The sequence below is a fragment of the Tamandua tetradactyla genome, chromosome 14, assembly GCF_023851605.1.
Source record: "Tamandua tetradactyla isolate mTamTet1 chromosome 14, mTamTet1.pri, whole genome shotgun sequence".
NCBI classification, from domain to species: Eukaryota; Metazoa; Chordata; class Mammalia; order Pilosa; family Myrmecophagidae; genus Tamandua; species Tamandua tetradactyla.
The window spans coordinates 71,523,720-71,551,644 of record NC_135340.1 but is presented as its reverse complement, the minus strand read 5'-3'; the positions used below and the strand labels follow the sequence as shown (position 1 = coordinate 71,551,644).

The 27,925-nt window shown below is 37.6% G+C and overlaps 1 protein-coding gene across 1 annotated transcript in view; it reads left to right on the top strand.

The window, feature by feature from the left end:
* Window positions 1-3,120: 3,120 nt before the first annotated feature.
* Window positions 3,121-27,925, top strand: part of RFX7 (regulatory factor X7) — a 194,855-nt gene continuing 170,050 nt past the window's right edge. Inside the window, exon 1 of the mRNA XM_077127994.1 lies at window positions 3,121-3,298. Coding sequence (XP_076984109.1) covers window positions 3,138-3,298 — 161 coding nt within the window. The 5' untranslated portion in view covers window positions 3,121-3,137. The remainder of the gene's footprint in view (window positions 3,299-27,925) is intronic.

Here is a 27,925-nt window from a genome sequence, read left to right as displayed (position 1 = left end):
TAACAAAACACATTCTTCTACTCCCAGGTGTTAATTTAACAGTGGGGGCTGATCATTTTCTCCCTGAAAGGATGTCTCATTCTGGCAATAAGGTCTTTCCAATTTGTTCCTATCAATCACCCTTTTCATTGCTGGTTGAACCTAAGAGTGTCAGATATGTCCCAGACCACCTATTGGTCCTCAGAGGCTCCGAGGTCCAAAAGGCTCAACAATACACTTTTGTCAGCACCGCCGCTAGAGGGCAGCTTAGGGATGTAGCCCTGCTGAGCCCTCTAGTGGCATCTGGCATAACGCGGCTCTTTCATGGAACCTATTAAAAACTCTCAAAAGTTGTACTCGGGAAGTCAGGCTGTGTGACACACGGTAGTGAACTTTTCTTAAACATCCTGGTCCTCAACTTCCTTTTCTTAAAGCCTGTAGCAGATCTCAGATATTACCTTCCCACTCTTTGAGGATCTCCCCCTCCCAGGGTGTGGCAACATGAAACTATCATCCCCTTCTGGCAAGGTAAAAATATTAGAACCTGGTGTATTTGACCACATTCTCCAATGCCTTTTTATTTCCTTCATCTTCCCCCTAGATGTAGAGTTTATGCACACATTCAGGAGTTTTCAATATAATCCAGATTCTTGCATGATTCACAGGTTCTGGAATTAGACTTTCAGGATGCAAATATTGCTCCCACATTTACTAATTGGGTAACTTTAAGAGTGTTATTTAACCTTTCTAAAGCTTCAGTTTCATCTACAAAATAGGGAGAATAATAGTACCTATATTATATGGTTCTTAGGAAGATTAGCAACGATAATGAATGTAAAGTCTAGGCCTGGCACACTTTTATTCAACAAACAGTAGCTATTCTTATTCTGCTCCAAAACTTCTGTCTAGTTCACACCATATCTATCAATTTGGTTCAAAAAAAAAACACTGTCTCTACATAGGACACAGGGACATATATGCAAAGTGAACTGAGTAAACACACCTATACTTTCCCAAACTGGCGAAACTAATAGTGACCTTTTAGGTCCAGGGTACAAAGGAATCCAGGGTTGGAATCCTCATGGAGGAGCTGTTTTTTTTGTTTTGTTTTTTTGCACTCAGGTGTCACCACCCCCACCACCATCACCACTGTGTGCAGTCATTCAGTATTAATCTGGACCTTGAATCTGTAGGCCAGGCCTGAGGGTACAGAGGTGCAAAACCAGAGGGTTCCAGGCCAAGGTAGGGAATTGAGCAGTCCCAAAGCCCAAGCCAATCAGATTTAATAGACTCACTGGGAGTCTATTAAATGGCAGGGCTTCATAGCCCAAAGACCAAGCTCAACAGTAAACAAACTACCCAGAGATCTGATGGGTAGACTCCTGATAGAAACTGTCAAAAAGTTAAAGCAGAAGGGCTTATAATACCAGGCCCAGAGAAAGGTCAGTTGTGAGCTGAGCAGCTGTTCCATCTGGTGCCAGAGGCCTTGGCTGTTAGTCTTCTACACCCAGGAAGTTTAGGCCTCCCTGATCAGCCCCACCTAGAACACCCAATTCTTCTACTCTTAAAGGGACTTGGTTGTTTGTGGCCAGAAATCTTACTCTTAAAGGCAAAGCTATGCCTGAATATGCATGAATGGTGGCGATCCAGGGTGTTCAATTGGCCTCAAATGAAGCAGCTGGTGGCTGGAGCCTGAGCTTCCATGTTGAGAATTATATGACTTTCTTTCAGAGGCAGGCAGGGGCCTTGGCTGCCAGGGACCCTGACAAGCCGCGACTTGAACTGCCTTAGAGCCTGGGTTGGATTGGGAGCGGTATAGAGGAGGGAGGGCATTCCTGCAAAGGGGGTGGGGCGGGGAGGTGGAGGGGAACAGCATGAGCAAAGGCACGAAGGAAGAGTCAATCTGCTGCGCGTAGAGGATGGCATGGAGACTTCACTGATTGGAGCTGGGAGTTCTTGCAGGGGGATGGAGGCTGCTATGATTGGATAACTAAAGTGGGGCCAGATTTGGAGGGCTTTGAATGCCCGACTGAGGAGCACTCAATCCAGCTTCTGATTTGTGATTTCCATTCAGGACCAAATTACCTATAGGGTGATTAATTCCAACGGGAGCTCTTCTTTGGGGCGTCTGTAAAGTCAATTTACCCCCTTACCTGCTTCAGTTTACACAGCAAGAGAGTAATCCTGACTTGTGGGGGCAGGGAGATATGTAGATTTATTTCACTTTACTTGCTTTGAAGATACCAAAAATATCCTATTTCCACGCCAGGTATTATTAAATTAGGTTTCTCCTTCTCCTCACGCAAGTTCTCTTTCTCTCGCCAGCACCTCCCCCCATGTTTTCCTGCCCTCCTCCACCAGCTCCACCAGTCCCTTCCTCGCCCCTCGAGGCGCGCTTTCCCGGCCCGTCTTGCTCTCTCCAGCCGTCCGCACCCGTGCATCCCCCTCCCGGCCCCCCGCGCCCGCAACCCGCACACACACATACACGCCCCCAGCCCCCCCACCCCCGGCGGAGTGGTAGGTGTTTTGCCGTCTCCGCCGGACCGCAGTGCGGCTGCGCGCGCTGAGCTGCCTCCGGGGCTGGCAGGGCAGCGGCGGCCGCGACGGCGGCGGCAGGGCCGGGAGCGAGCGAGCGAGCGAGCGGTGGCGGCGTGGGGAGTGGCGTGGAGCAGAGCCTGGGGCTGCAGCAGCGCGGTCCCCCGGAGTAGAAAGCCCCGGGATCGAGGAAGGAAAGCTGGGCCGTCGAGTCCCTGAGGAAGCGTTCTTCTTGGATTTTGGGAGGAGAGCCTTGCCCTTTCCACCTCGTCTTCGGACGTCCCCCCCTCACCCCCTTGCCCGGCCGCTGACGGGAGGAGGCGGCAGCGGCGGCGCGGGGGTGCTGAGGGGCGCCGCCATGCCTCTCCCGCGGTGAAGCGCTGGGGCCGTGAGGAGCCGCTGGGTCTCCCCGGTGATGTCCCCCAGGCGGCAGGCGAAAGCGACTTACTCGAGCCCTGGGGTAAAGGCCTAGCTTATCCAGCTTCCTTCCTCCTCCTCCTCCTCCTCCTCCTTTCCCCCTCCCCCTCCTTCTCTCCCCCCCTTCGTCCTCCCCTCCCCGTCTCTTCCCTTACCCTTCCCCGCGCCCCCATCTTCCCTCCCTCCCTCCCACCCCTCCAGCAGCGATGGCAGAGGAACAACAACAGCCGCCACCACAGCAGCCTGATGCCCATCAGCAGCTTCCCCCCAGCACGCCCAACTCAGGGGTGGCTCTGCCAGCCCTTGTGCCCGGGCTGCCAGGGACAGAGGCCAGCGCGCTGCAACATAAGATCAAGAACTCCATCTGGTAAGAAGATCCTCCATCGCTGGGGTAAAAAAGCCCAGGCACATTTCTGCTGCAAAGGGGGTGGGGAGTGGCGGGCGGGGGAGAGGAGGAGGAGGCTGATGCATTCATTGAATGTGGGCTCTCAGGGTCGAGTGCATAATGTTGGGGGCCTGGAGGTGTGAAAGGACTTTGCCTGAGCCTCTGATCTCCTTAGCTAAAATATGCTTTTACCCCTTCCTCAACTGAGAGTGCAGATACACAAGTTATTTGTGTTTTTCACTTAGTGAAGAGGAATATGGGTAGAAATTAAGTCATACTCTATGATGCTTGCATGAATTTGGGACTGGAGAATGTGAAATGTGTTTACTCCTTTTTGCAGTCATAGAGAGGGAGGAAGAATTGTATTGTGAATTTTCACCAAAAAGACATTGTGCAGAAGAATATTAATATGCAACACAAAACCCAATGTGTCTCCTTTTTCTCTCATTTGGATTAGCTTCTGTTTCTGGATGTTTTGCCTCCTTTATTCCGAGATTAAATTTCCTTCCTAGGGAGTTAATTCTTTGCAGTAATTGTGAGAAAGTGCTTCTTTATTATAACATTTTAAGGTGGTAGTTTACACTAAAAAGATATTTTTTATTTAAAAAAGGGGAGGAATCAAATGTTTTATCATTTTGTGTGTCTTTCTTTAGAAATCGTAGATGAAATATCCTTTGCTATTCCTGTACTTCCTGTATGAGAATTTTCAGCTATTTCAGCATTAGATTTTAAGAACTCTTAAAGACTGGTGGCCATTCTTTTAATAGTTAAATACATTGAGAAAGTCCATCTTAGAACCGTTGCAAATATGCACTTAACCTGAACTTGCATTGTTTTGTAAGATTTTCCATTAACTGACATTTAAAAAAAGTGTAGTAGTATTTTAAAAATGGGAAGCAATATTTAGAATTTGGCTTCAGTGATTACTTTTGATAGAAGTTTAAAAATACAATGTATGTGTGTAAAAAAGCTCTGATTTTGAAAGTGAAATCCTGCAGGTTCATCTTTGAATGTGACTACTAAAATATCCAAATTTCTTTTTATTGCACTTCAAAAATAAGTGTATCATAAAACTATTGGCATGTATTTAGACATTTAAAAGCGGACAATTTTTAAATATAAAATTAAGGGTTTTTTAATAGTAATTTTATTTTCTTGGCATGCATTCATATTGTCATGATGCTATTATGAAGTAGGTCAGTGCAGCTTTAATGGTTTCATACTGCACAGTATTTGGCAGTTGAGTATCTTGCTTTCAGTTTTAATTTTAAATTTAAATATTTTCAAGGAGAAGTTTTTTGGCATTGGTAATATACATGTTATGGAAACTTGAGTGGGTCAGGTAAATATGATTGTCTTTTTCTTGTGTGTGTGTGAGAGAGAGCAGAGAGAGAATAGGCTTTATTCTTCAGATGGATACCCTGTTCTCTTTTTACAGCTGTAATTTAAAGGAAGAGATGCTTAATTTCCTGCTTACCATCAAGATTTCCAGAAAACCAGCGTGGTTTTTTTTTTTTTTTTTTTTACTATGATGCAACTTGATGTGTCTGAAATTATCATTAAATTGAATATAAACACCTTGGTTTTACATTCAGATTAAGGTAACCAAGTTAAAGACTAAAATCCTTCATGAGAACAATAGGGGAAAGGAACACTTTATATTTAAAATAAGGGTGAATTGTATAGGCGAGTGAATGAAGAGTTTGAAAAATAATGATAGTGGAGTGTCTTTTTATTTGTAAATTATGTAGTTTAATTATTCATTCATTGATAATGTGTATTTACATGCCCATTACAAGTAACTGCACTGACTTTAACATGAGAAAAATTCCTGAAGTAGAGTGGACTTTAGTTTTGGCACTTGCCCAGAAAAAGTAATAAATGGATAACAAACCTTAATATACCAAAATGTGCAATTTAAATCTTTATTTTAAAGTTGTAATGGCATACTTACTAACATTTAATTTCCAACACTAGGAATTCTATTTGCAAAAATGATTTCTTCATGTTGTATTTGAAACTTTAGAATAAACACTAGTGGATATAATTGATACATGTTCTTATAGCCCCTTCTTCCAAGACTGAATTTATATTATTCAAGTGATCATGTAACATAACAAGGCTATAACGTGAAGCACCTTTACTACCATCTTCTAAAAAATAGCATATAAGTATATAAAGTTATATATCTATATGAGTATAATATATTAAATTAAAATCATTTTAATATGTAAGATTATACTTAAATACCTCATTCTACATTTTTTGAGACAATTATCGTTTTACAAGTTATTTTAATACCTGATAATGTTCTGAGAGATTATCAGCTTTGCACAACTTCCTATCAGCTTTTGGTACTATTACTAAGAAGAGTTTAAAAGTACATTAGAAAAAGATGTAGCATTTACATTTTTCAAATGGATTTTTCATTTAGGTTAATCATAGTTTCTAAATTGCTAGACTTGAAGATCACAAACAAGTTTGTACTTGTACTCTATAAATATAAATACAATATGTGATGTAGGCCTTTAGCTGGACAATGAGTTATTTATTATTTCAGTTCATAATTAATTTTTTCTTTTTGTTAAACTAAAATGCAGCTTGCTAAAAAGTATATGTCCATTAAATGTTTCTTTGGCGAAAAGAAAGGATGGTACTTAATGAGATAGGAAACTATATTTCTTAAGAGTTGAAAATATGTTTTGAAGTTCTAGGAAAAAAAGACAACTGCTAACCTAATAGTGTTATAATATTTGTATAATCTATTTATGAATACCTTCAACTTAAGTCCAAATTAACAACCTTACACTTTTCTTTAGTTTCCTGGTTCCCTTTCCATAGCAAAGTCCAAATAGTTTACGCTCCTCAGTTACAAGATTTATTTGCAGGTGTGTTTTGATACTGAATATGCTGTGAGAATGCTATTTGTATTTTCTTAACAGAATTCTAAAATAAACTTTTCATTAAAAAAAAAGCAAACTAGTAACCCATGTCTTTTTTCTAATGAAGACTCATAACTGGCAACCTAAAATAAAGCCACATCCTCACCTCTGAACCACTGCAGCGCTGTGGCAAGAGTTCCTTTTCTTTATTTGATCCTGTAAGGCATACTGATTACTGAATCTGCTAAATTTTAGACTTCGAATGATAATCTAAGTAGAATTCATAAATGTGGATCATTTTATATGTTTTCTAAGTTCTTATTTAAACCAAGTTTTAACAATTGTGTTTTATTTATTGTGGCAACAATAAACATCCAGATATTAAGTGATTAGTCTTGTTTCTGTCTTAGTGATAGTGAACAGGGTAATCCTTTTGTAAACCATAAAGTTTGCATCGTGATGCCATATTAATTCTAAATTCTGTCCCCTACCCTATAACTTAGTAGTTCAGTTTTGTCCTTGGTTCTGGGTCAGGCAGTTTGTATCTCTCTGGGAAATAATTATTGTTCCTTCAACTGAAATGGGAAGTACTACAAAGTTTAGAACCATAAATCCTGATCGCCTTTTTGTTTTAAAAATGAAGACTGCATGGTACATCAACTGGCTTTCATAAATTTTTGGTTAGATTTCTTTTCCTCCCTTTGGGTTTCTTTTGTGTTGATTGATGTGCTTTCTACCACAAGTTCAGCCTGCCATCTAAGTTAAGCACACAATAAACTTGGGCTGATTTTGCTTTGACAATATTGAGGCCAACAGTAATGGTTGTGTTCCCAATACTAAGTGTTTCTGATTTTGGAAAGAAGGCATTTTCTTATTTATTGTAAAATTGTCGTCCCTATGGACCAGAAAGACAGGTTAAACAATTTCAAGCCCCTTGAGTTTCTGGTCTCATTTATCTTAGGTAATGGATACGTGTATAAATAATTGACCGATTTGTCCTCTCCATTGGGAAATGTCTTGAATGTTGGTATGTGTAGGGCTGATTTGGTGTCTTTCTTGCTACTAGCTATTGATATCATAGGAGAAAATTACTTCACAATGATAGAAAAAGCAGAAGTGCCTTCCTTATCCATTACGATAGATAGGAGTTAGATAAAAGCTTTTTTATGTTAGGGAAATAATGTTGCGCAGTAAAATTGTACAAATGAAAATATTTAAAATATTGTCATTTACTCAATCTTGAACACTTCAAGCAAGAACAGTATGTAAGTACTCAGATGAATGCCTGTTGTATTCAAAGTACTGTGCTAGAGAGTGGCATTCAAGGAATGCCCTTTGACTTGTAATATTAATCTACACAAAAATGTGTGGCTAAATTTCACTTTTATTCAGCTAGGAGATCAGAGGAAGAGGTGATAAGTATCTAAGTATTAATTGAGGGAAAAAGTAGACCGTAGTTTCCGCTTCTGTGAAATGAAAGGGTTATACTAGATGACCTTGCAGGTTCCTTTAGCTTAGATTTCTATGATTCTATTACAAAATTCATATTGACAACAGTAATAAATTGAAAAACTAACAAAATTAGCTTATCACAGACAATGAATGGATCCTTTCCAATGGACAGATTACGACTTGTCAGTGTTTCCTTGGGTATTAGTCCAGGAAGACTATCTGAATGTGTTATTCACTTCTGTTATGTGAAATTCAGTCTGCAGATACTTGTTGAACGTGTATTACATTCTAAGACCTGTTGATTATGGAAGAATATGTGACTATATAATAATCCTTTTTGTTGGAGCGTTCACTAGTTACTAGTTGAGGTAGTGTAATGGGGCTGTTTGTGTGCTTGTTTTGTTTGTAAAGAGGTACTCAGTGCTTATAAGCGCCTCACATAGGAAACTTTCATATAGTAATAATGTAATCTTTTAAGTCTGTAGTGAATGTTATATTGTAAATTTCATTATGTGAATAAAGGTAGTATTCTTTTCAGAATAATTTGTGTAGTATTGAGCGACACAGCTTTTCCTCTTCATCTAGGGTAGCCATTCTGGTGGGTAACTGACAGTGTTCTTCCTGATTTATGTAAAAGAAAACATTAAGATGGTTACCCTGCATCTCTGACCAAATTAGACCACTTGAAAATGGGAACAGACTCTTACACGGTGCCTCCTTTTCCACTCGTCTCACTTCATTTAGTCCATTTAGTTGCTTGCTTTTCTGTTTTATGGAGGGTTCTAGATGTACAGCATGGACCGGTAAGAGGAAGAATTTGCCTGCCTTGGGCAGGATGATAAAATATAAGGAACAGTAAGTTTTAAGAACCTTAATGCACTTGATTGTAAGCCATTATATTAAGATAGTAACCACTCAACTTTAAAACCCACGTGAATCAAAACTTTTAAAACATGATTTAATTTTTATCTTTTGAGACTGTAAATAATGTGTATTTTGGCACTTATTCTTTTCTGTATCGTGGACTATGTACCTCCTGTTTTTAAGAGAAAATATAAAGCATAATGTATTTTGATTAATCATGTGCAATACATCTATCAGGCATCTATTACAGTAGCTCCTATATATGTGTTACAAAAATGTGAGGAGGTGAAGTTTTATAGTGGTTACATCTGAGAATAAACTGAAATCATATAGCTATTCCTTGCTGTTTGAATCTGTTTGGTTCTTGAGTTCAGAAAGCGGTGGTCTGAGAGTAATGGATACCTTGTCATTCCAATCTGTATGTCTTGGAATTTTGGAAGGCAAGAGTTCATATTGTGTGAAATACCATTTCCTCCAAACAGCCTTACCTGAAAAAAGAAATGATCTGAATCTGTTTAATGTCTCAGTTTAGATAACAAGAGTTCAAATAGTGAAGAATACCTTTATACTCATAACAAAGGATTAGCAAATTCATTTGAACTTCTATGTTGAGGCTGATTGATTAATGTTGCCTGCCAAGGCCATGGAATAGAAATGATGGTAGAGTGCTTATAATTGCCTTCTCTTTTTTCTCTGAAGTCAGTTATTTTTAGTATTTGAAGCTGTATTATATATAGACCCTCAAAACTCTTGGTTATCTTGGAGGGTAAGAGGTGCTAGAGTTGCCCCTTATGTGCCCTAATTTTAAGATATAAGCCAAGCATAGAGAGCACTTGGATATGTGTTTTTCTTTCTCTGCTAGTCTTTTAATTTTTTTGTGGTTTTCCTATTTCCATCATGTGCTGCCAAATAGCTATAAGATGAGGACAGAGGATTAGTCTGTTAAATGGCTGCTTCAGTTTGGACTATCCATAATGTTTTTCTTTGCTTTCATTATCTTGTTTCTTTGCTTAATGTCTGTGCTGGTCCCTTTACCTTAACCTTTCTCCTTTTTCTGCTGAAATAAGTTTCTGACTTTAAGAAAGAGCTAGCTCATGAACCACCACCTTCATGAAACTTTCCCCAATTCCAGTCAACAATGATCTGAATTGTGTAAGTTAAATTTTTTTTTTTTTTTTTTTTGGTAATTTAGACTGGGCTTCTCTAAGAAGTTCATTTTAGTCACCTTGTACTGAATTAAAATGAAACATCTCATTTTCTAATATGGAAAATTCATAGAAATTCAGAGATTATTGAATATAACTGAAACAAAGCAAGCTCTGCATAATCAGTTATTTATATGTGGTAATAAAATATACCATTGAGATATGGAGAAGCCAAGCGCTTGTCACTGTTTTTGTATTATATATGGTATTTTCAAAATTTAGATGGATAAGAGTACCACTTTGGTAGCACTTTCCTTGGATAAAGTTCGTGCTTCCTGGAGCCTCAGAAATATATTTGAACATGTACTTCAGATAATGTAATAGAATCACTTCCCTAATTTGATTATAGTCATTAGATCTATTAATTGTATATGTATATAAGCAATCAATGATCTAAAATTTAACTGTCAGATTATTAAGTACATGGTCCATTTTTTTGAAGTAGGAGCTACTGAAAAGCAGCGTGTGGACAAATACTACACATACTGTTTTCAAAAAAGTGAAAAGGTCAAAGATTAATCCTGAATATACAGAATCAGTCAGGTACAGTTGAATGCATACACTTAAGGTACAGCTGAATGTATATACTTCCATTAATGCCTACTACCAGCAAGGCATAGGAGGTTAAAAAGTAATGAGACACTCTTGCTACCTTTAAAACATTCATCCGCTTGTATGGTAGACACATATATCATCAGTTAAATTTAACAAAAGATTTTGTTAAGTGCAGGAATGGTGCAATCAATGGTATTTGGTATAAATAAATATGGAATTGGATCAAGCAGGGATTCAGTAAGGACATATTTTTATTGACAAAATTCAGATTGGTTGCTTTAACTTAGCTTAAGTTTGCGTAATCAAAGGATGGGCTATTGATCCAGACACACTTCACAGTATGCTGACTGGGAGATCTTTATTCCTACTAGTAGGAATTAGATTCAGAGTTGTGGAATGACTGAACCTTGCCAATGAGTTAGGGAAATAGTTTGGAACACAGTTTGACGAATGGGGTGTCCACTAATCAAGCACTGTCCTCTCTAAATTTTAATTCACAAGGGTAGAGGAAAGAATAAGAAGTAATAAAAGAGAAGAAAACCATATAGGTGGATGATTACTGGGGCAGAGGACCAAGAGCTTCCTCCAGTAACAGGAAGAGAATTGTATATCTTGAATTTGTTCTAAGTATCCCATTTCTCTCAGCATAATCAAATTGTTCTTTCCCATAGACTTCTCCTGTGACTTTAGACATGCCTTTGACTTCCTTAAAAAAACAAACAGGCTTAGAGAAATTATTTTTGCTTTAACTAAAACAACGTGTTCATATCTCAGTTATCTAAAGAGAATCCTATCTGTACGAAAAGTAATAAGGACAGCAGATAAAAGTATTAATGATTAACAAGGTGCAAAATCCTTTTACCTCAATAAAAAAATAAAGCAAAAAGATACTAATATTTTGAACAAGATAGAAACTGCTTTAAAAATACAGAAATTACTGCTAGTGCTTGTCTTACCCTAGTTTCCTACTCCTTTCCCTCAAATATTTTCTAGTATATCATATGTATCTGTGTAAGCCCAAAGTATTTTCTTTCCTGATATAAGTTTTATTTTTTTAATCTTTTTATTGTGAAAAATAACATATATACAAAAAAGCAATAAATTTAAAAGCACACTACAACAATTAGTTATAGAATGGATTTCAGAGTTTGGAATGGGTTACAGTTCCACAATTTTAGGTTTTTCCTTCTGGCTGCTCCAAGACACTGAAGACTAAGAAATACCAATATAATTAGTCAGGAGTCATACTTATTTCTTAAATCTTATCTTCTCTTTTTTAACTCCAACTTCTTTGATTTAAAAAATTTTTTTATTTATGTTTTATATATTCACATGTCATTTAATCATCCAAAGTGTGCAATCAGTGGTTCATAATATCATAAAGCTGTGCATTTATTATCACAATCGACTTGTCTTTTTTGTGAAAAATAAACATATATACAAAAAAGCAATTAATTTCAAAGCACAGCACAATTAGTTGTAGAATGGATTTCAGAGTTTGGTATGGATTGCAATTCCACAATTGTAGGTTTTTACTTCTGGCTGCTGTAGGATACAAACTGATGTTCTGGAGAGACTGGCCCCTTTACATTTCAGGACTTGTCTGGGGACCCATCTGGAGGTTGTAGGTTTCTGGAAAGTTACTCTAGTTCACGGAACCTTTGTAGAATATTATGTAACACCCTAGGTGTTCTTTAGGATTGGCAGGAATGTTTTGGATAGGAGTTGGCAAGTTATGACAGGTAGCAATGTCTAACTGAGGCGTGTGTAAGAGTGAACTCTCTCAGCCACTGATTCCTGATTTGTTACACTTCTTTTCCCCCTTTTCAGGATGGCATTGTTGATTCCATGGTTCCAGGGCCAGGCTCATCCCTGGGAGTCATCTCCCATGTTGCCAGGGAGACTTTCACCCCTGGATGTCATGTCCCACATAGGGGGAGGGCAGCGGTTTCACTTGCAGAGTTGGACTTAGGCCACATCCAAGGAACAAGAGGCCCTCTGGAAGTAACTCTTACGCATACCTATAGGTAGGCTGAGCTTTTCCACTAGATACATAAGCTTCACAACAGCAAGCCTCAAGGTCAAGGGCTTGACCTAATGTTTGACTCAGTATCAGGGGTTTCCCCGATGGTAAAGTTTAATAGTTCCATATTTTTTCTCCCATCCCTCAAGGGACTTTGCCAATACTTTTTTATTTTTGTTTATCTTTCTGCCAATCCTTTTTTTTTTCCTTCTGACATGGGCAGGCTCTGGGAATCTAGCCCGGGTCTCTGAGTCGGCAGTCAAGAACTCTTCCACTGAGCCACCGTTGCCTGCTCTCTGCCAATACTTTTTGATTATCTGCTTAATATACTCTGGGATGTATCCAGACATTACATTAAGCTGTACAGAATTAAAGGCCCTCATTCTTATTCAGGGCTTCCTGTGTCTGGATTGTTTAGATGATCTATCCAGACAGGTTGAGTTAGATTATGTGCTATAGAAAATTTAGGTTCTAGACAAAATAAAACTTTCTCCTTTTGATCTCAAAGAGTAGATGAAGTTCTAAAGTACAGATAACGTCTTCCTTGCCCCTGTATTCTGAATTACAGTAATCCTGACCTGATTGGCTTCATTCATGTCTCTAAATACCAGGTTATACATATATAAAATAGCTTCTCAAAAATCCAGGAATAACAATAATTACCACTCTAGACTAAATGTAACTACTACAAGAATTTATAGTCTAGGTCACTGTTTTCTTATAGGTATTTTCTAAATGAGACCAAACAATATTTGCTGTTTTGTTTCTGACTTATTTTGCCTCACCAGTTGTCCCACAGGTTCATCCACAATGTTGCATGCCTCACAGCTTCATTCCTTTTTGTAGCAGCACAATATTCAATCATACGTATGCCCCCTCATTCGCCAGTCTACTTTTCAGTCAGTGTATCCTTCAGCCATCTCCACTCTTTGGGCATCATATATAATGTCCAAAGTCAGCAGTCAATCAACACTCTCAATTTTATATAATTTCATTGTTTCCAAGAGAAAGATAACCAATAAACATACCTTCACCAAACAGAAAAACTAAACCTCCCCTTAGCTCTTGTTTCTCCCTGCAGTATTTACGCCTGGTGTTGCTCTGGTACTGTTGATGTTTTCCTTTTAAACATAGCCCATAGCATACAATTGTATTTTTCTCCCTATAACCCGATTTACACACTCTGTGTATAGTCATGCCTTTGCAGTAGTTCATGCAAGAACTTATATTTTTCGTGTTAATCAATAGGACACGTGGGATATATATCCCGTTTCAATCATATTCACCTTCAATATGGTAATATTACTTATAGACCCACTAGTGAACCACTTTCACTTCTATCTATTCCCCTGCAATTAAGGTCAACCTCATAGCTAACTGTACGCCCATCTCTAGCTTCCCTTTATCTCTAGGTCACCTATTTTCTGTATTATAAGCCTCTGATTTTACCTTTACCATTATTAAAAAGTAGAATCATACAATATCTATCCTTTTGTGTCTGGCTTATTTCACTCAGTATTATGTCCTCAGTACTTAGCCATCTTGTCATGTGCTTCAGGACGTCATTTTGTCTTACTGCTGCATCATAATCCAACATATGTATTTGCCACGTTAATCTGTTGATGGGCACTTGTGGCAATTGTGAATAATGCTGCTATGAACATCGGTGTGCAAATGTCTTGTTTGTGTCACTGCTTTCAGCTGTTCTATGTATATACTGAGTAGTAATATTGCCAGTTCATAGGGTAACTTGATGTTTAGTTTCCTAAGGAACCACCAAACTGTCCTCCATTGTGGCTGTACCATTATACATTCCCACCAATAGTGCATAAGCATCCCAATTTCGCTACGTCCTCTCCAACATTTATAGTTTCCTATTTGTTTAATAGCAGCCATTCTTATAGGTGTAAGGTGGTATCTCATTGTAGTCTTCATCTTCATTTCCCTTTTAGCTAATGAAAATGAGCAACTCTTCATGTGCTTTTGAGTCATCTGTATTTGCTTTTCAAGAAAATGCCTATTCATAGCTTTCGCCCATTTTATAATTAGGTTGTTTGTTCTATTGTTCTTGAGTTGTATGATTTCTTTATGTATACAAGATTTCAAACCTGTGTCCAATGTGTGATTTCCAAATATTTTCTCCCATTGAGTTATCTGCCTCTTCACTGTTTTGATAAAGTGTTTTGAGGTGCAAAAGCATCTGATTTTGAGGAGTTCCCATTTAGCTATTTTTTCTTTTGTTGCTTGTGCTTTGGGTGAAAAGTCTAGGAAGCTACCTCCTATTACTAGGTCTTGAAGATGCTTCCCTATATTTTCTTCTAGAAGCTTTATGGTACTGGTTCTTACATTTACACGTTTCATTCACTTTGAGTTAATTTTTGTATAGGATGTGAGGTAAGGGTCCTCTTTCATTCTTTTGGCTATTGATATCTAGCTCTCCAATGTCCATTTATTGAAAAGACTGTTTTGTCCCAGTTCAGTGGATTTCGGGGCCTTGTTGAAGATCAGTTGACCATAGATTTGGTGGTCTGTTTCCCACTCTCAATTCAATTAAATTGGTCAGTACTTCTATCTTTGTGCCAGTACCATGCTGTTTTGACCACTGTGGCATTATAATAAGTTTTAAAATCAGAAAGTGTTAATCTTCCCACTTCATTCTTTTTTTTTAGGATGCGTTTAGCTATTCGGGGTCTTTTTTCCTTCCAGATGTATTTGGTAACTAGCTTTTCTAACTCTTCAAAGTAGGTTGTTGAAATTTTGATTGGTACTGCATTGAATGTGTCAATCAGTTGGGTAGAATTGGCATCTTAACTACATTTAACCTTCCTATCCATGAGCAGAGAATGTCTTTCTACCTCTTTAGATCTTCTTTGATTTCTTTTAGCAATGCTATGTAGTTTTCCATGTACAAGTCCTTTACATTCCTAGTTAAGTTCATTCCTGTGTACTTGATTCTTTTAGTTGCTGTTTTGAATGGATGCTTTTCCTTCATTGACTCCTCATTAGGTCATTGCTTGTATATAGAAACATTATTGATTTTTGCTCATTAATTGGATATCCTGCCACCTCTCTGAATTTGTTTATTAGCGCAAGTAACTTTGTTGTATCTTTCTCAGGATTTTCCTAGTATGGTATCAGGTCACCTGAAAATAATGAAAGTTTTATTTCTTTCTTTCCAATTTGGATGCCTTTTATTTCTTTATTCTGCCTGATTGCTCTAGCTAGAACTTCTAGTAGAAGTGGTAACAGAACGCATCCTTGTCTCTTTCCCAGTCTTAGGGGTAAAGCTTTCAGTCTCTCTCCTTTGAGTATAATGCTGTCTGTGGGTTTGTCATATATATGCCCTTTTTCATATTGAGGAAGTTACCTTTGATTCCTACCTTTTAAAATGTTTTTATCTGAAAAGGATGTTGAATTTTGTCCAATGCTTTTTTCAGCATCAATCAAAATGATCGTGTGATTTTTCCCTGTTGATTTGTTAATACACTGTATTACACTACTCAGAGTTTTGATGGAATAAATTTGGATTTTTTTTTTAAAGAAAATTGTGGTTTATAGAAAAATTATGCATCAAACATAGGACTCACATATAACACCCTATTATAAACACCTTGCATTGCTGTGGTACATTTGTTAAAATTGAAGAAAGCACATTTCAGTAATTGTACTATTAACTATAGTTCATGGTTTAACTTAGGGTTCACTGTGTTGTAGAGTTAGTTCCATGACTTGTTTTAAAATTTTTTATCCAGTAACATATATAACCTAAATTTTTCTCCTTTAACCACATTCAGATACTTAATTCAGTGCTGTTAACTACTTTCTCAGTGTCATGCTACCATCACCACTGTATATTACCTGATGTCCCTGATAGAAACTTTGTGCATTTTAAGCTTTTATTTATTCCCTTTTCCTACAACCACTCATCCTTTTAGTAACCGGTATTCTAGATTCTGCTTATTCTAATTATTTAATAGCAGTGAAATTATACAATATTGATCCTTTTGTGCCTAACATCTTATTTCACTCAACATGATGTCTTCAAGGTCCATCCATTTTGTCATATGTATCAGAACTTTATTCCTTTTTAGGGCTGAATAGTAATCCATTATATGTGTATGGGCACTTGGGTTGCTTTCATCTTTTGGCAGTTATGAATAGTACTGCTGTGAACATCTGTGTGAAAATGTCTGTTAAGTCCCTGCTCTCAGTTCTTTCGAGTATATCCCTAGAAATGGGATAGCTGGGTCATATGATAATTCTATACTTAGTTTTTTGAGGAGCTACCAAACTGTCTTCCACAGCGGTTGCACCATTTTATATTGCTACCAGCAATGAATGAGTGTTCCTATTTCTCTGCATCCTCTCCAGCTCTTGTAATTTTACATATTTTTAAAAATAGTAGCTATTTAAGTGGTATGAAATGGTTGTACTTTAGATTGCATTTCCCAATTACATTTCCCTGATGGCTAATCATGTTGAGCATCTTTTCATGGGGCTTTTGGCCAATTTATGTATCTTCTTTGGAGAAATGTCTATTCACGTCTTTTGCCTGTCTTTTATTTGGGTTGTGTATCTTTTTGTTATTGAATTGAAGGATTTCTTCATATATTCTGGATATTAGAACCTTATCTGATATATGGTTTCCAAATATTTTCTACCATTGTGCAAATTGTTTTTGTACTGCAATAATAAAGTCCTCTGGTATGCAAATTTTTTATTATGATGAAGTCACATTTATCTATTTTTCTTTTGCTTCTTGTGCTTTCAGTATTAAAGTCTGAGAAGCAGTTGCCTAACATAATGTCCAGAAGATGCTTCCTTGTGTTTATTTCTAGGAATATTATAGCTCTGGTTCTTCTATTTAGGTCTTTAATCCATTTTAAGTTAATTTTTATGTATGATATGAAATAGGGATCCACTTTTCATTCTTATGCAAGTGGACATCCAGTTTTCCCAGCACCATTTTTTGAAGATTGTTCTTTCCCAACTGAATAGACTGGACACCCTTGTCAAAAATCAGTTGCTATATATATGAGGGTGCTTTCTGAATTCTCAGTTTGCTTCCATTGGTCTATATGGCTCCCCTTGTGCCAGTACTTTGCTATTTTAATTACTGTGGATTTATAATAAGTTTTCAGATTGACAAATGTGACTGCTCCAACTCCATACTTTTTCATAATACTTTTGGTAATTCAGGGCCCCTTACTCTTTCATATAAGTTTAATGATTGACTTTTCCATTTTTGTTAAGAAGGCTGTTGGAATTTTGACAGAGATTGCTTTGGGTAGAATTAACGTCTTAACAATATTCAGTCTTCCAATGCATGGACACAGAATGTCCTTCAGTTTATTTAGATGTTCTTTGATTTATTTTAGCAATGTTTTTTAATTTTCTGTGTACAAGTCCTTTATATGCATGGTTAGATTTATTCCTAGATATTTGGTTCTTTTAATTGCTGTTGTAAATGGAGCTTTTCTCTTGCTTTATTCAGGTTGTTCACTGCTAGTTGTTTAGTTTCCTAAACTAAACAAGGGCCATCGGTAATTATGGCTTTTGATTAGCTACTTTGAATAACTGGAGGCCCAGTTCTGAGGCGGGACCACTGTTTCAACTCACCCATGACAAAGGCAGCAAAGGATAAGTTTGAAGAGCTCCATTTACTTATCATGAAATGGGTTGCATTAAACAATGAGTGTGTACTTGCTCACATTTTGGGGTTGGGAAAATGTCCAAATTTGGACAACATCAAGACTGTATTTTCTTCCCAAACACTGTGGCATTCTGGATCACTGGGGTGGTAGTCAGAGTCTCTGTAATCCCTAGGGCATAGGCTCCAGCCTTTCTAAGCTTGAGGGGTGGGTGGTGGGCAAACTTTCCACAATCTCCAGGGTTCAGGCTGTACCCTCTCTGAGCATTTGGGTGGCAACGGTCATCCTGAATGATGAGGGGGAAGGCATTCCCTCTCTGAGTAGCAGGGCAGAATCACCCTTTCTGAGAAGACATCTTCAATTCAGACATCAATTTCCGTGGTTCTTTTCTTGAAGTGATTTTTCTTTTCCATTTGTCACTTCTCTGTCTCTTTTAGTCCGGGCTGATTTTGTTCATACAGACCTTGCAAGAAATTTGTCAGTTTTACCTGTCATTCACAGGGGTCCAAATCATCAGACAAAAGAACTTTCCACAGATCCTTCCTTGAGAATTGCATTTCCAGTGTTGACTTGCACTGAAACGCCTGATAAACCCTCACATAGAGCACTGTTCTCTGGGGACTTGCTTTCCGGAAGCTCAGAATTTTCAAACCATCAGTTTCTGGTTTCTTTGTGCTCAGGAGTTCAGTTCTCAGTTTATCCCTTCCCTTTCACATTTTACTATAAGCAGTGAGGAGAAACCAGGCTGCACTTTCTACATTTAGCTTGACAATTTCTTCAACTAATAAATATACATGTTCAATTTCAAGTTCTCCCTGCTGTCCAACATCAGAATATAATTTCTCCAAGTCAGAAAGTTAAAAATGGGATTTATTCCCTGAGATGTCAGTTTTTTTGAGTTTATAACCAGCTAGTTATATGAGAGACTTTCTTGAATGTTAGAAACAAAACAAAACCAAGTGTATCTAAGCAAAGCACACCTATTACTGAGTTTGCAAATTGAATTTGCAGTGCTGTTTGTGAGAGTTCAGCCCTGCTATCAGGAAGGTCATCCCAATGCAAATGCAGAGTGCCAGGTATTACCTATCTATTCTGGGCCTGTGTCTTTTCCTGAGCTTGTATGACTAGTGGCCCTAGGAGTTCCCCTCTTTACAGAAATTTGAATGCCCATCTACTTCCCAGGAAAGACCATCCCTTTCTCCTCTGTGTTCCACTGCTGGACTTAAAACATGTAAACCTTTGCCCAGAGCCATCTGCCTCTGTTGTTTCTTACTCAGTTTGCACTGGTTTTAAACTGTTTTTGCCTGAGGGCAAGATATTGGAGGAGTTGTACGCACCAGAGGAATTTCCCAAGTCAGTCTTTCTTAGCTGGAATAAGGCCAGAGACCTACAAATGGAGTGCTGGCTGGCTCCAACCTGCCCTCAAGAGGATATAGAAAAGGGGCCAGGAAGGATGCCATGATCTGCTTCTACACTTCCCAAAGCTGAGCTTTCTTGGTCTGCTCAGCAAATACAGCTCTTCAAACTTATCCTCTGCAGCTCTTAGCTAGACTTCTATGCTGCCTTTGTCATGGGTGAGTTGAAACAGTGGCCCCCCTCTCAGAGCTGGGCCTCCAGCTATCAAAAGTAGCTAATCAGAAGCCATAATTACTGACGGCCCTTGCATATTCCACTTCTTGGGGAAGTGAATTTTTATATCCCTTTCTGGCACCAGCAAGCTACAGGGACTAGACGAACAAGTGAGAGAGTGGGGGTGGGTGGGTGCTGGTAACCACTTTGCAGTGAGACCACTTTACTGATGTTTACTGTGATTTACCAGTCTCATCCTCTCATTCCATCCCGGGTTGCTGCCCAGTGTGGTTCACTATATTGTACAGTCTCATGTTTCTTTCTCTGGCTTTCCTTCTAGCAAAATGCACAACTCTACACTTTCCTTTTCAACCATAATTGCACCCACATATTATTAATTACGCTCACTTTAAAGTGCTCTCATCACATCTGTCCATTTCCAAACATTTACAGCCAACCTTATTACAAATTCTACACAAATTAAGCATCAGCTCCCCATTCTCTGCCTTCAGTGTATCTTCTATTGACCTGTGTTCTAGATATTAACGCCATGAGTTTGCTAGTTATATGTAGTTCATATTAATGAAGCCATACCATATTTGTCCTTTTCTGTCTGACATTTTATTTGACATCGTGTCCTCAGGTTTATTCATGTTGTCACATGAATCAAGACTTCAGTTCTTCTTACAGTCGAGTAATATTCTATCAGATGTTTGTATTACATTTTATTTATCCATTCATCAGTTGATGGACACATGGGTTGCTTCCTTATATGGGCAGTCGTGAATAATGCCATTATAAATACTGGTTGCAATTGTCTTTTTGCCTCCTTGCCTTCAGTTCTTCTGACTATATACCTAGTACTAGGATTGCTGGGTCATATGACAGTTCTATATTTAGCTTCCTGAAAAACCACCTGTTCTAGTTTGCTGGCTGCCAGAATGCACTATACCAGAAACAGAATGGCTTTTAAAAAGGGCAATTTAATCAGATGCTAGTTTACAGTTCTAAGTCTGAGAAAATGTCCCAATTAAAACAAGTCTATAGAAATGTACAATCTAAGACATCCAGGAAGAGATACCTTGTTTAAGAAGGCCAATGAAGTTCAGAGTTTCTCTCTCAAGTGAGAAGGCACATGACGAACACAGAGTTTCTTTGTCATCTGGAAAGGCACATGGTGAACACTCGTCAGGATTCCTCTCTCATCTGGAAGGGCACATAGTGAACACGGCATCATCTGCTAGCTTCTTTTCTTGGCTTCCTAAGAGAAGCTCCCCGGGAGGCATTTTCCTTCTTCATCTCCAAAGGTCACTGGCTGGTAGACTCTGCTTCTCATGGCTATGTCATTCTGCTCTGCTCTCTGAATCTCTTTCATTCTCCAAAATGTTTCCTCTTTTATAGGACTCCAGAAATTTATCAACATCTGCCCAAATGGGTGGAGGCATGTCATTACCTAATCCAGCTTAACAACCACTCGATTAAATCACACCTCCAGGGAGATGATTATAGTTTCAAACATACAGTATTGAATAGGGATTATTCTGCCTTTATGAAATGGAATTTAGATTAAAACATGGCTTTTCTAGGGGCACACATCCTTTCAAACCAGCACACCACCGAACTGTCTTTCAGAGTGGCTATACATTCCACCAACAGTGAATAAGTGTTCCTATTTCTCCAAATTCTCTCCGACACTTGTAGTTTTTTGTTTTTTTTTGAATAGTGGCCATTCTAGCAGGTATAAAATATATCTCGTTTTGCTTTGCATTTCCCTAATAACTAGTGATATTGAACAGCTTTTCATGTGCTGTTTAATCATTTCCTTTTTGGAAAAATGTCTTTGCAAGTCTTTTGCCCATTTTTTATTTTTTTAATTTTGGTCTTTTTATCATTGAATTGCAGGATTTCTTTATAAATCTGGATATTGAACCCTTATCAGATATGTGGACTCCAAATATTCTCTCCCATTGAGTAAGCTGCCTTTTCACCCTCTTGACAAAGTCCTTTGAAGCAGAAAAGCATTTATTTTTGAGTAGGTCCCATTTATTTACTTTTTTCTTTCAATGGTTGTGCCTTGGGTGTAAGGTCTAAGGATCCACTTGCTACCACAAGATCTTAAAGATGTTATATTTTCTTCTAAAAGTTTTATAGTTCTGGATTTTATATTTAGGTCTTATCATTTTGAGTTAATTTTTGTATAAGGTGAGAGGCAGGGTGGGTCCCTGGCCTCCTTTCATTCTTTTGAATATGAATATCCAATATTCCCAGACCATTTGTTGAAGATAGCTCTGTCCAAATTGGGTGGACCTAGCAGCTTTTTCAAAAATCAGTTGACCATAGACGTGAGGGTCTACTTCTGAGTGCTTAATTTGAGTCCATTGGTCAATATATCTGCATTTATGCCAATACCATGCTGTTTTTACCACTGTAGCTTTGTAATATGTTTTAAAGTCAGTAAATGAGAGTCCCCCAACTTCATTTTTCTATTTCAAGATATTTTTGACTATTTAGAGCATTTAATCCTTCCAAATAAATTTGGTAATTGGCTTTTACCATTCTGTAACGAAAGCCTTGGAATTTTAACTGGGATTGTGTTGATTCTGTAAATTAGTTTGGGTAGAATTGACATTTTAACAATATATAGTCTTCCATCCAGTTCATGAACATGGACTGTCCTTCTGTTTATTCAAGGCTTCTTTGATTTCTTATCAGCAATGCTTTGTAGTTTTCTGAACAGGTTCTTTGTGTCTTTAAGTTTTTACCTAGGTATTTTTAGTTGCTATTATAAATGGAATTACTTTACTGATTTCCTTCTCAGATTGCACATTACTATTTTACAGAAAGACTACTGATGATTTTTCTTATCAGTCTTGCATCCCGCCACTTTGCTGAATTTGTTTATTAGCTCTAGTAGCTTTGTTGTAGTTTTTGGGGGGGACTTCCTAGGTATAGGATCATATCATCTGCAAATAGGGAAGTTTTACTTCTTCCTTTCCAATTTGGATGCCATTATTTCATTTTCTTGCCTAATTGTTCTAACTAGCACTTCTAGCACAATGCGGAATGACAGTGGTGACAGTGGGTATCCTTGTCTTCTAGACCTTAGAGAGAAAGCTCTCAGTCATTTACAATTCAGTACGATGTTAGTTGTAGGTTTTTCATATATGTCCTTTATGTTTAGAAAGTTTCCTTCTATTCCTATTTTTCTAAGTGTTTTTATCAAGAAAGGATGCTGGACTTTGTAACATGCCTTTTCTGTGTCAATCAAGATGATTATGTGGTTCTTTCTCAGTTTGTTAATGTGGTGTATGATATTAATTTATTTTCTTTGTTTTGAACCATCCTTGTATACCTTGGATAAAACTCACTTGATCATAGTATATAATTCTTTTAATAGGCAGTTGAATTTGGCTTGCAAGCGATTGTTTATGATTTTTTCATGTATATTCATTTGAGAGATTGGTCTTTAATTTTCCTTTCATGTAGTATCTTTTCAGACTTCACTATTAGGTTGATGTTGGCTACATAAAACGAGTTAGATAGTGTTCCCTCTTCCTCAGATTTTTGGAAGGGTTTTTTCAGGATTGGTATTAGTTCTTCTTGGAATGATTGTTAAAACTCACCTGTAAAGCCATCCAGTCCTGGGCTTTTCTTTGTTGGTAAGGTTTTTTTGTTTGTTTGTTTTTTAATGCATATCTTTACTTTATTATTCATCTGCTCATACGCTGGATAGATGGAGTGTCAGTCACAATGTTTTTACAGTCACACAGACACATGATAAAAGCTATATAATTATACAATCATTTTCAAAGATGAAGCCTACTAGATTACATCCCAGTCATTTCAGGTATTTCCTTCTGGCTATTCTAATACACTAGAAACTAAAAAGAAATATCTCTGTAATGAGTGAGTAATCATAATCATTTGCTATATAATAATTTAGCAAATATCCCTAATATTTGGGCATTGACCATTTTCACTTCTTCATATTGGATAGAGGTGTTGGCCTTATGGGGTAGAGGAATAAAGCTGGTTGATATTCTTGGAAAGTCTGGCACCTCTGGGTTTCAGGGATTATCTGGCATAGGAACAATCTGGAAACCTTCAGTTTCTGAAAAAATGAACTTACTAAGTAAAAACTTAGAGTCTTAGATAAAGCCCAGAGTTTTCAGGAATACTATTGGTTAAGGCTTGGTATACCATGGCGATTTGCAGTATCTGGTTGAAGCTTGCAAAAGAGTGATCTCCAGAATGACCTTTCAACTCTATTTGAAATCTCTTAGCCACTGAAACTTTATTTTGTTTCACTTCTTTCCTCCCTTTTGGTCAAGAAGTCATTCTCAGTCCCACAATGCAGGACTAGCCTCATCTCTGGGAGTCATGTCCCACATATGAGGGGAAGGATATGAGTTTGCAGAGTTGGCTTAGAGAGAAAGATCACAACTGAGCAACAAAAGAAGTTCTCTGGGGGTGACTCTTAGGCATAATTATAAGTAAGCTTAGCTTCGCCATTGCAGAAATAAGTTTCATAAGGGCAAGCCTCAAGAGCAATTGCTTGACTTAATTAAATTCAGAGTCACTGATGCTTGAGAGAATACTAGGATTTCTCCAGTGGGGAAATTGAATAGTTCCACACTTTTTTTCTCAGTCTCTCAATGGGACTTAGCAAATACTTTTTTTTTTTCTCCTGTCCAAAATACTCTAGAATTTATCAGGGTATTACATTAAGCTGTACAGAGTAACAAGATCTCATTCCCTTTTCTAGGTTCAATGTAATTAAGTTGTTTAAATAAACTGACCAGACAGGTTAAATCAGATAGTGTGCTGTGTAAAATTTAAATTTTGGACAAAATAAACATCTCATCCTTTGGTCTCCATGTACCTATGTTGAAGTTTTAAAATACAGACTATCATCCTTTAGCCATGTATTCTGATTTACCTTAGTCCTAACCAGAGCTGCTTCATTGGTATCTCTAGTTGAAGTCTCATCTCCTTTTCGGCTTCTTTAACAGTGGCCATATGGAATAATGCTGACTTTCAGAACTGCAGAACTCTGACTCTCAGGTTTCACACAGACATGTTAAGTTCCAGGGAACTATCGGGTTATCTATAAAGAGCACAGCATTTCAAAATTTAGAAAGAACGTTAAAACTCAGGAATAAATGTGACTGTTTTAAGAGCTTACAATCTAGGAACATTTACAGTGAGCCTTATTGAACATTCAGTATTCCTTAATCATCAATTTTACAATCTCTGAGTACTTTCTGTCACCAAAGGATGAGATGTTTATTTTGTCCAAAATTTAAATTTTACGATGCTCTCAAGTTCAATTCTTAGAGTTTGCTCATTATATTTAGTTTATATTAGTGAGACTGTATAATATCTGTCCTTTCATTTATGGCTTTCACTCAACATGATGTCCTCAAGGTTCATTCACCTGGTTGCATGTCTCCCAACTACATTCCTTTCTGCAATGACTCAAATTTCTGTTGTATCTATACACCACAGTTCGTTATTCATTTCATCAGTCAAAGTACCCTTAAGCCACCTCCATCCTTTGGCTGTCATGAATAATGCTACCATAAACACAAACATAAATGTGCTAATATCTATTCTTGTCCGTGCTTCAGTTCTTCTCAGTATCTAATAAAGGGATTGCAGGATCATATGATAACCCTATACTTAGCCTCCTGCAAACCACCATACTCCCCTCCACAGGGACTGCACCATTCTCTTCCCTATGTTGGTATGTTTTTGATGACTATTTCAGTGCCTTTACTTATAATTAGTTTGTTGAGGTCTTTTATTCGTTGGAGTCAGTATAGTTTGTTTCTAAAAAAAAATGTGTCCATTTCCTTTAAGTTGTCTAGCTTTTAGGCATACAGTTATTCATAGAATCCTCTCTTAAGATCTTTTTTATTTCCGTGGGATCAGTAGTATTATCCCTCTTCTTATTTCTGGTTTTTATTTATTTGCATCTTCTCTCTTTTTTTCTTTATCTGTATAGCTAAGGGCTTGTCAATTGCTGATCTCTGAGAACCAATTTTTGGTTTTGTTGATTCGCTCTATTGTTTCTTTATTTCTGGTCTAATCTTTATTTCTTTTTTCTGCTTGCTTTGGGATTTTTCTCTTCTTTTTCTGATTCCTTCAGGTATGTAGTTAGATCTTTGATTTTAGCTCTTTCTTCCTTTTCAATTAGGTGTTTAGAGCTGTAAATAACCCTCTCAGCACTACCTTTTACTACTATTTAAGAGTTTATTGTTTATCCTGTATTAATTTGTACATTTTCCAGTCTTCCACCTGTTGTTGATTTCCACCTTCATTCCATTATGATTATAGAAAGTGTTTTGAATACTTTTGATGTTTTTCGATTTATTGAGACTGTTTTGTGACCCAGCATGTGGTTTATACTGGAGAATGATCCATGAGCACTGACAAGAATGTATAACCTGCTGTTTGGGTGCATTGCTCTGTTTATGTCTGTTAGCTCTAGTTCATTTATCAAATTAATCAAATTTCTCTTTCCTTATTGATATGTGTGGTGTATTGAAGTCACCAACTGTTATTGTAAAGATATCTGTTTCCCCCTTCAATTTTGTCTGTGTTTGCCTCGTGTATTTTGGTCACACCTTGGTTAGGTACATATATATTTATGATTATTTTTTCTTCTTGGTGGATTGATCCTTTTATTAATATATATTGTCCTTCTTTGTCTCTTTTAACACCTTTGCATTTAAGGTGTATTTTGTCCGATATTAGTATTGCTACCCCATTGTTTTTTTTGCATAGTGTTTTCAGAGAATATCTTTTTCTAGCTTTTCACATTCAAGCTATTTGTATCTAAGGTGAATTTCTTGTAGATAACATATGGATGGCTCGTATTTTTTCATCCTTTCTGTCAGTTGGCATCTTTTGATTGGGGAGTTTAATCCATTAACTTCAGTGTTATTACTGTAATGGCAGTACTTCAACCTTTTTATCCTTTGGCTTTTATAAATGTCATATCTTAATTTTGTCACTGTTTTTACCCTTTTAGTAGTCTTTACAAATCTCATCTTTTCTACATTCTCCTTCAAACCTCTCTTTCCTGTTTTTACTTTTCCTTCCTTTAATATTCCTTGAAGGGGTGGTCTCTTGAACAGATTCTCACAGCTACTGCTTATCTGGGAATATCTTAAACTCCCCTCATTTTTGAAGGGTGATTTTGCTATATGGAGAATTCTTGGCGGGAAGTTTTTCCTCTTTCGATATCTTAAAGATATCAAACTACCTTCTCTTCTCCATGGTTTCTGATGCGAAATTGCCGCTTAATCTTATTGCAGTTCCCTTGTATGTGATGAGTCACTTTTGCTGCTTTTAGTGTTCTCTTGTTATCTTTGGCATTTGACATTCTAATTAGTATGTGGTTTGGAGTAGCTCTATTCAGATTTATTCAGTTTGGAGTATGTCGTGTTTCTTGGATATAGATATCTATGTCTTTCCTAAGAGTTGGGAAATCTTGGGGGCATTATTTCTTAACATATTCCTTCTGCCCCTTTTGCCTTCTCTTCTTATTCTGGGACACCTGTGATGAGTGCTCCTGCCCTTTTCATTGTCAATCAATTCCTTGAAACCTTGCTCAATTTTCACCATTATTTTCTCTATCTGTTCTTTCTGTCTGTTCCAGTTTGGATGCTTTGTCCTCTAGCTTGCTACCTGTTCAAATTTGCTATGTGTGCTTCTAATGTTTGTGTGTGTGTGTGTGTGTTTTGTTGTTGTTGTTTTCGTAGGGGGAGAGTGCATGGTTCGGGAATCGATCCCGGGTCTCCCGCATGGAAGGTAAGCATTCTACCACTGAACCACCTGTGCACCCCTCTAATGTAATTTTAATTTAATCTGTTGTGCCTGTAAGGTCTGTTACTTTTCTGTGCATGCTTTCAAATGTTTCTTTATGCTCACCCAGTGTCTTCTTAGTATCCTTTATCTTTAGTCATCTCATTGAATTTGTTTAGGAGACTTGTTTGAATATGTTTGATTATTCATTCCAAATTCTGTATCTCTTTGTTTGATTTGTTCCTTTGACTGGACCATATTTTACTACTTTTTGATATGGCTCTTTATTTTTTGCTAATGCCTTGGTGCTGTATTATCTTGGCATGTTTACTCTGAAGGTTAGAGTCTCTCTCCTGTCAAGAATTTTGTTGTTGATTGGCTTTGTGTTAATGTTCTCCTTTGATACTTGGATTGTAAGTCTCACCTAACTAGAGTTCGACTAGTAACCCATTAAGGGGCACACAGCAGTTACAATGGGCCCTGGGAAGAGGGTCAGGTAAAGACGCCAAAAACTTTTAACTCCACTCCTCAACCGTGTGCTTTCCTGGGCCCTCTTCACCCAAAAACCTTTTAGACATCTTCCTGAAGGTGAGCTT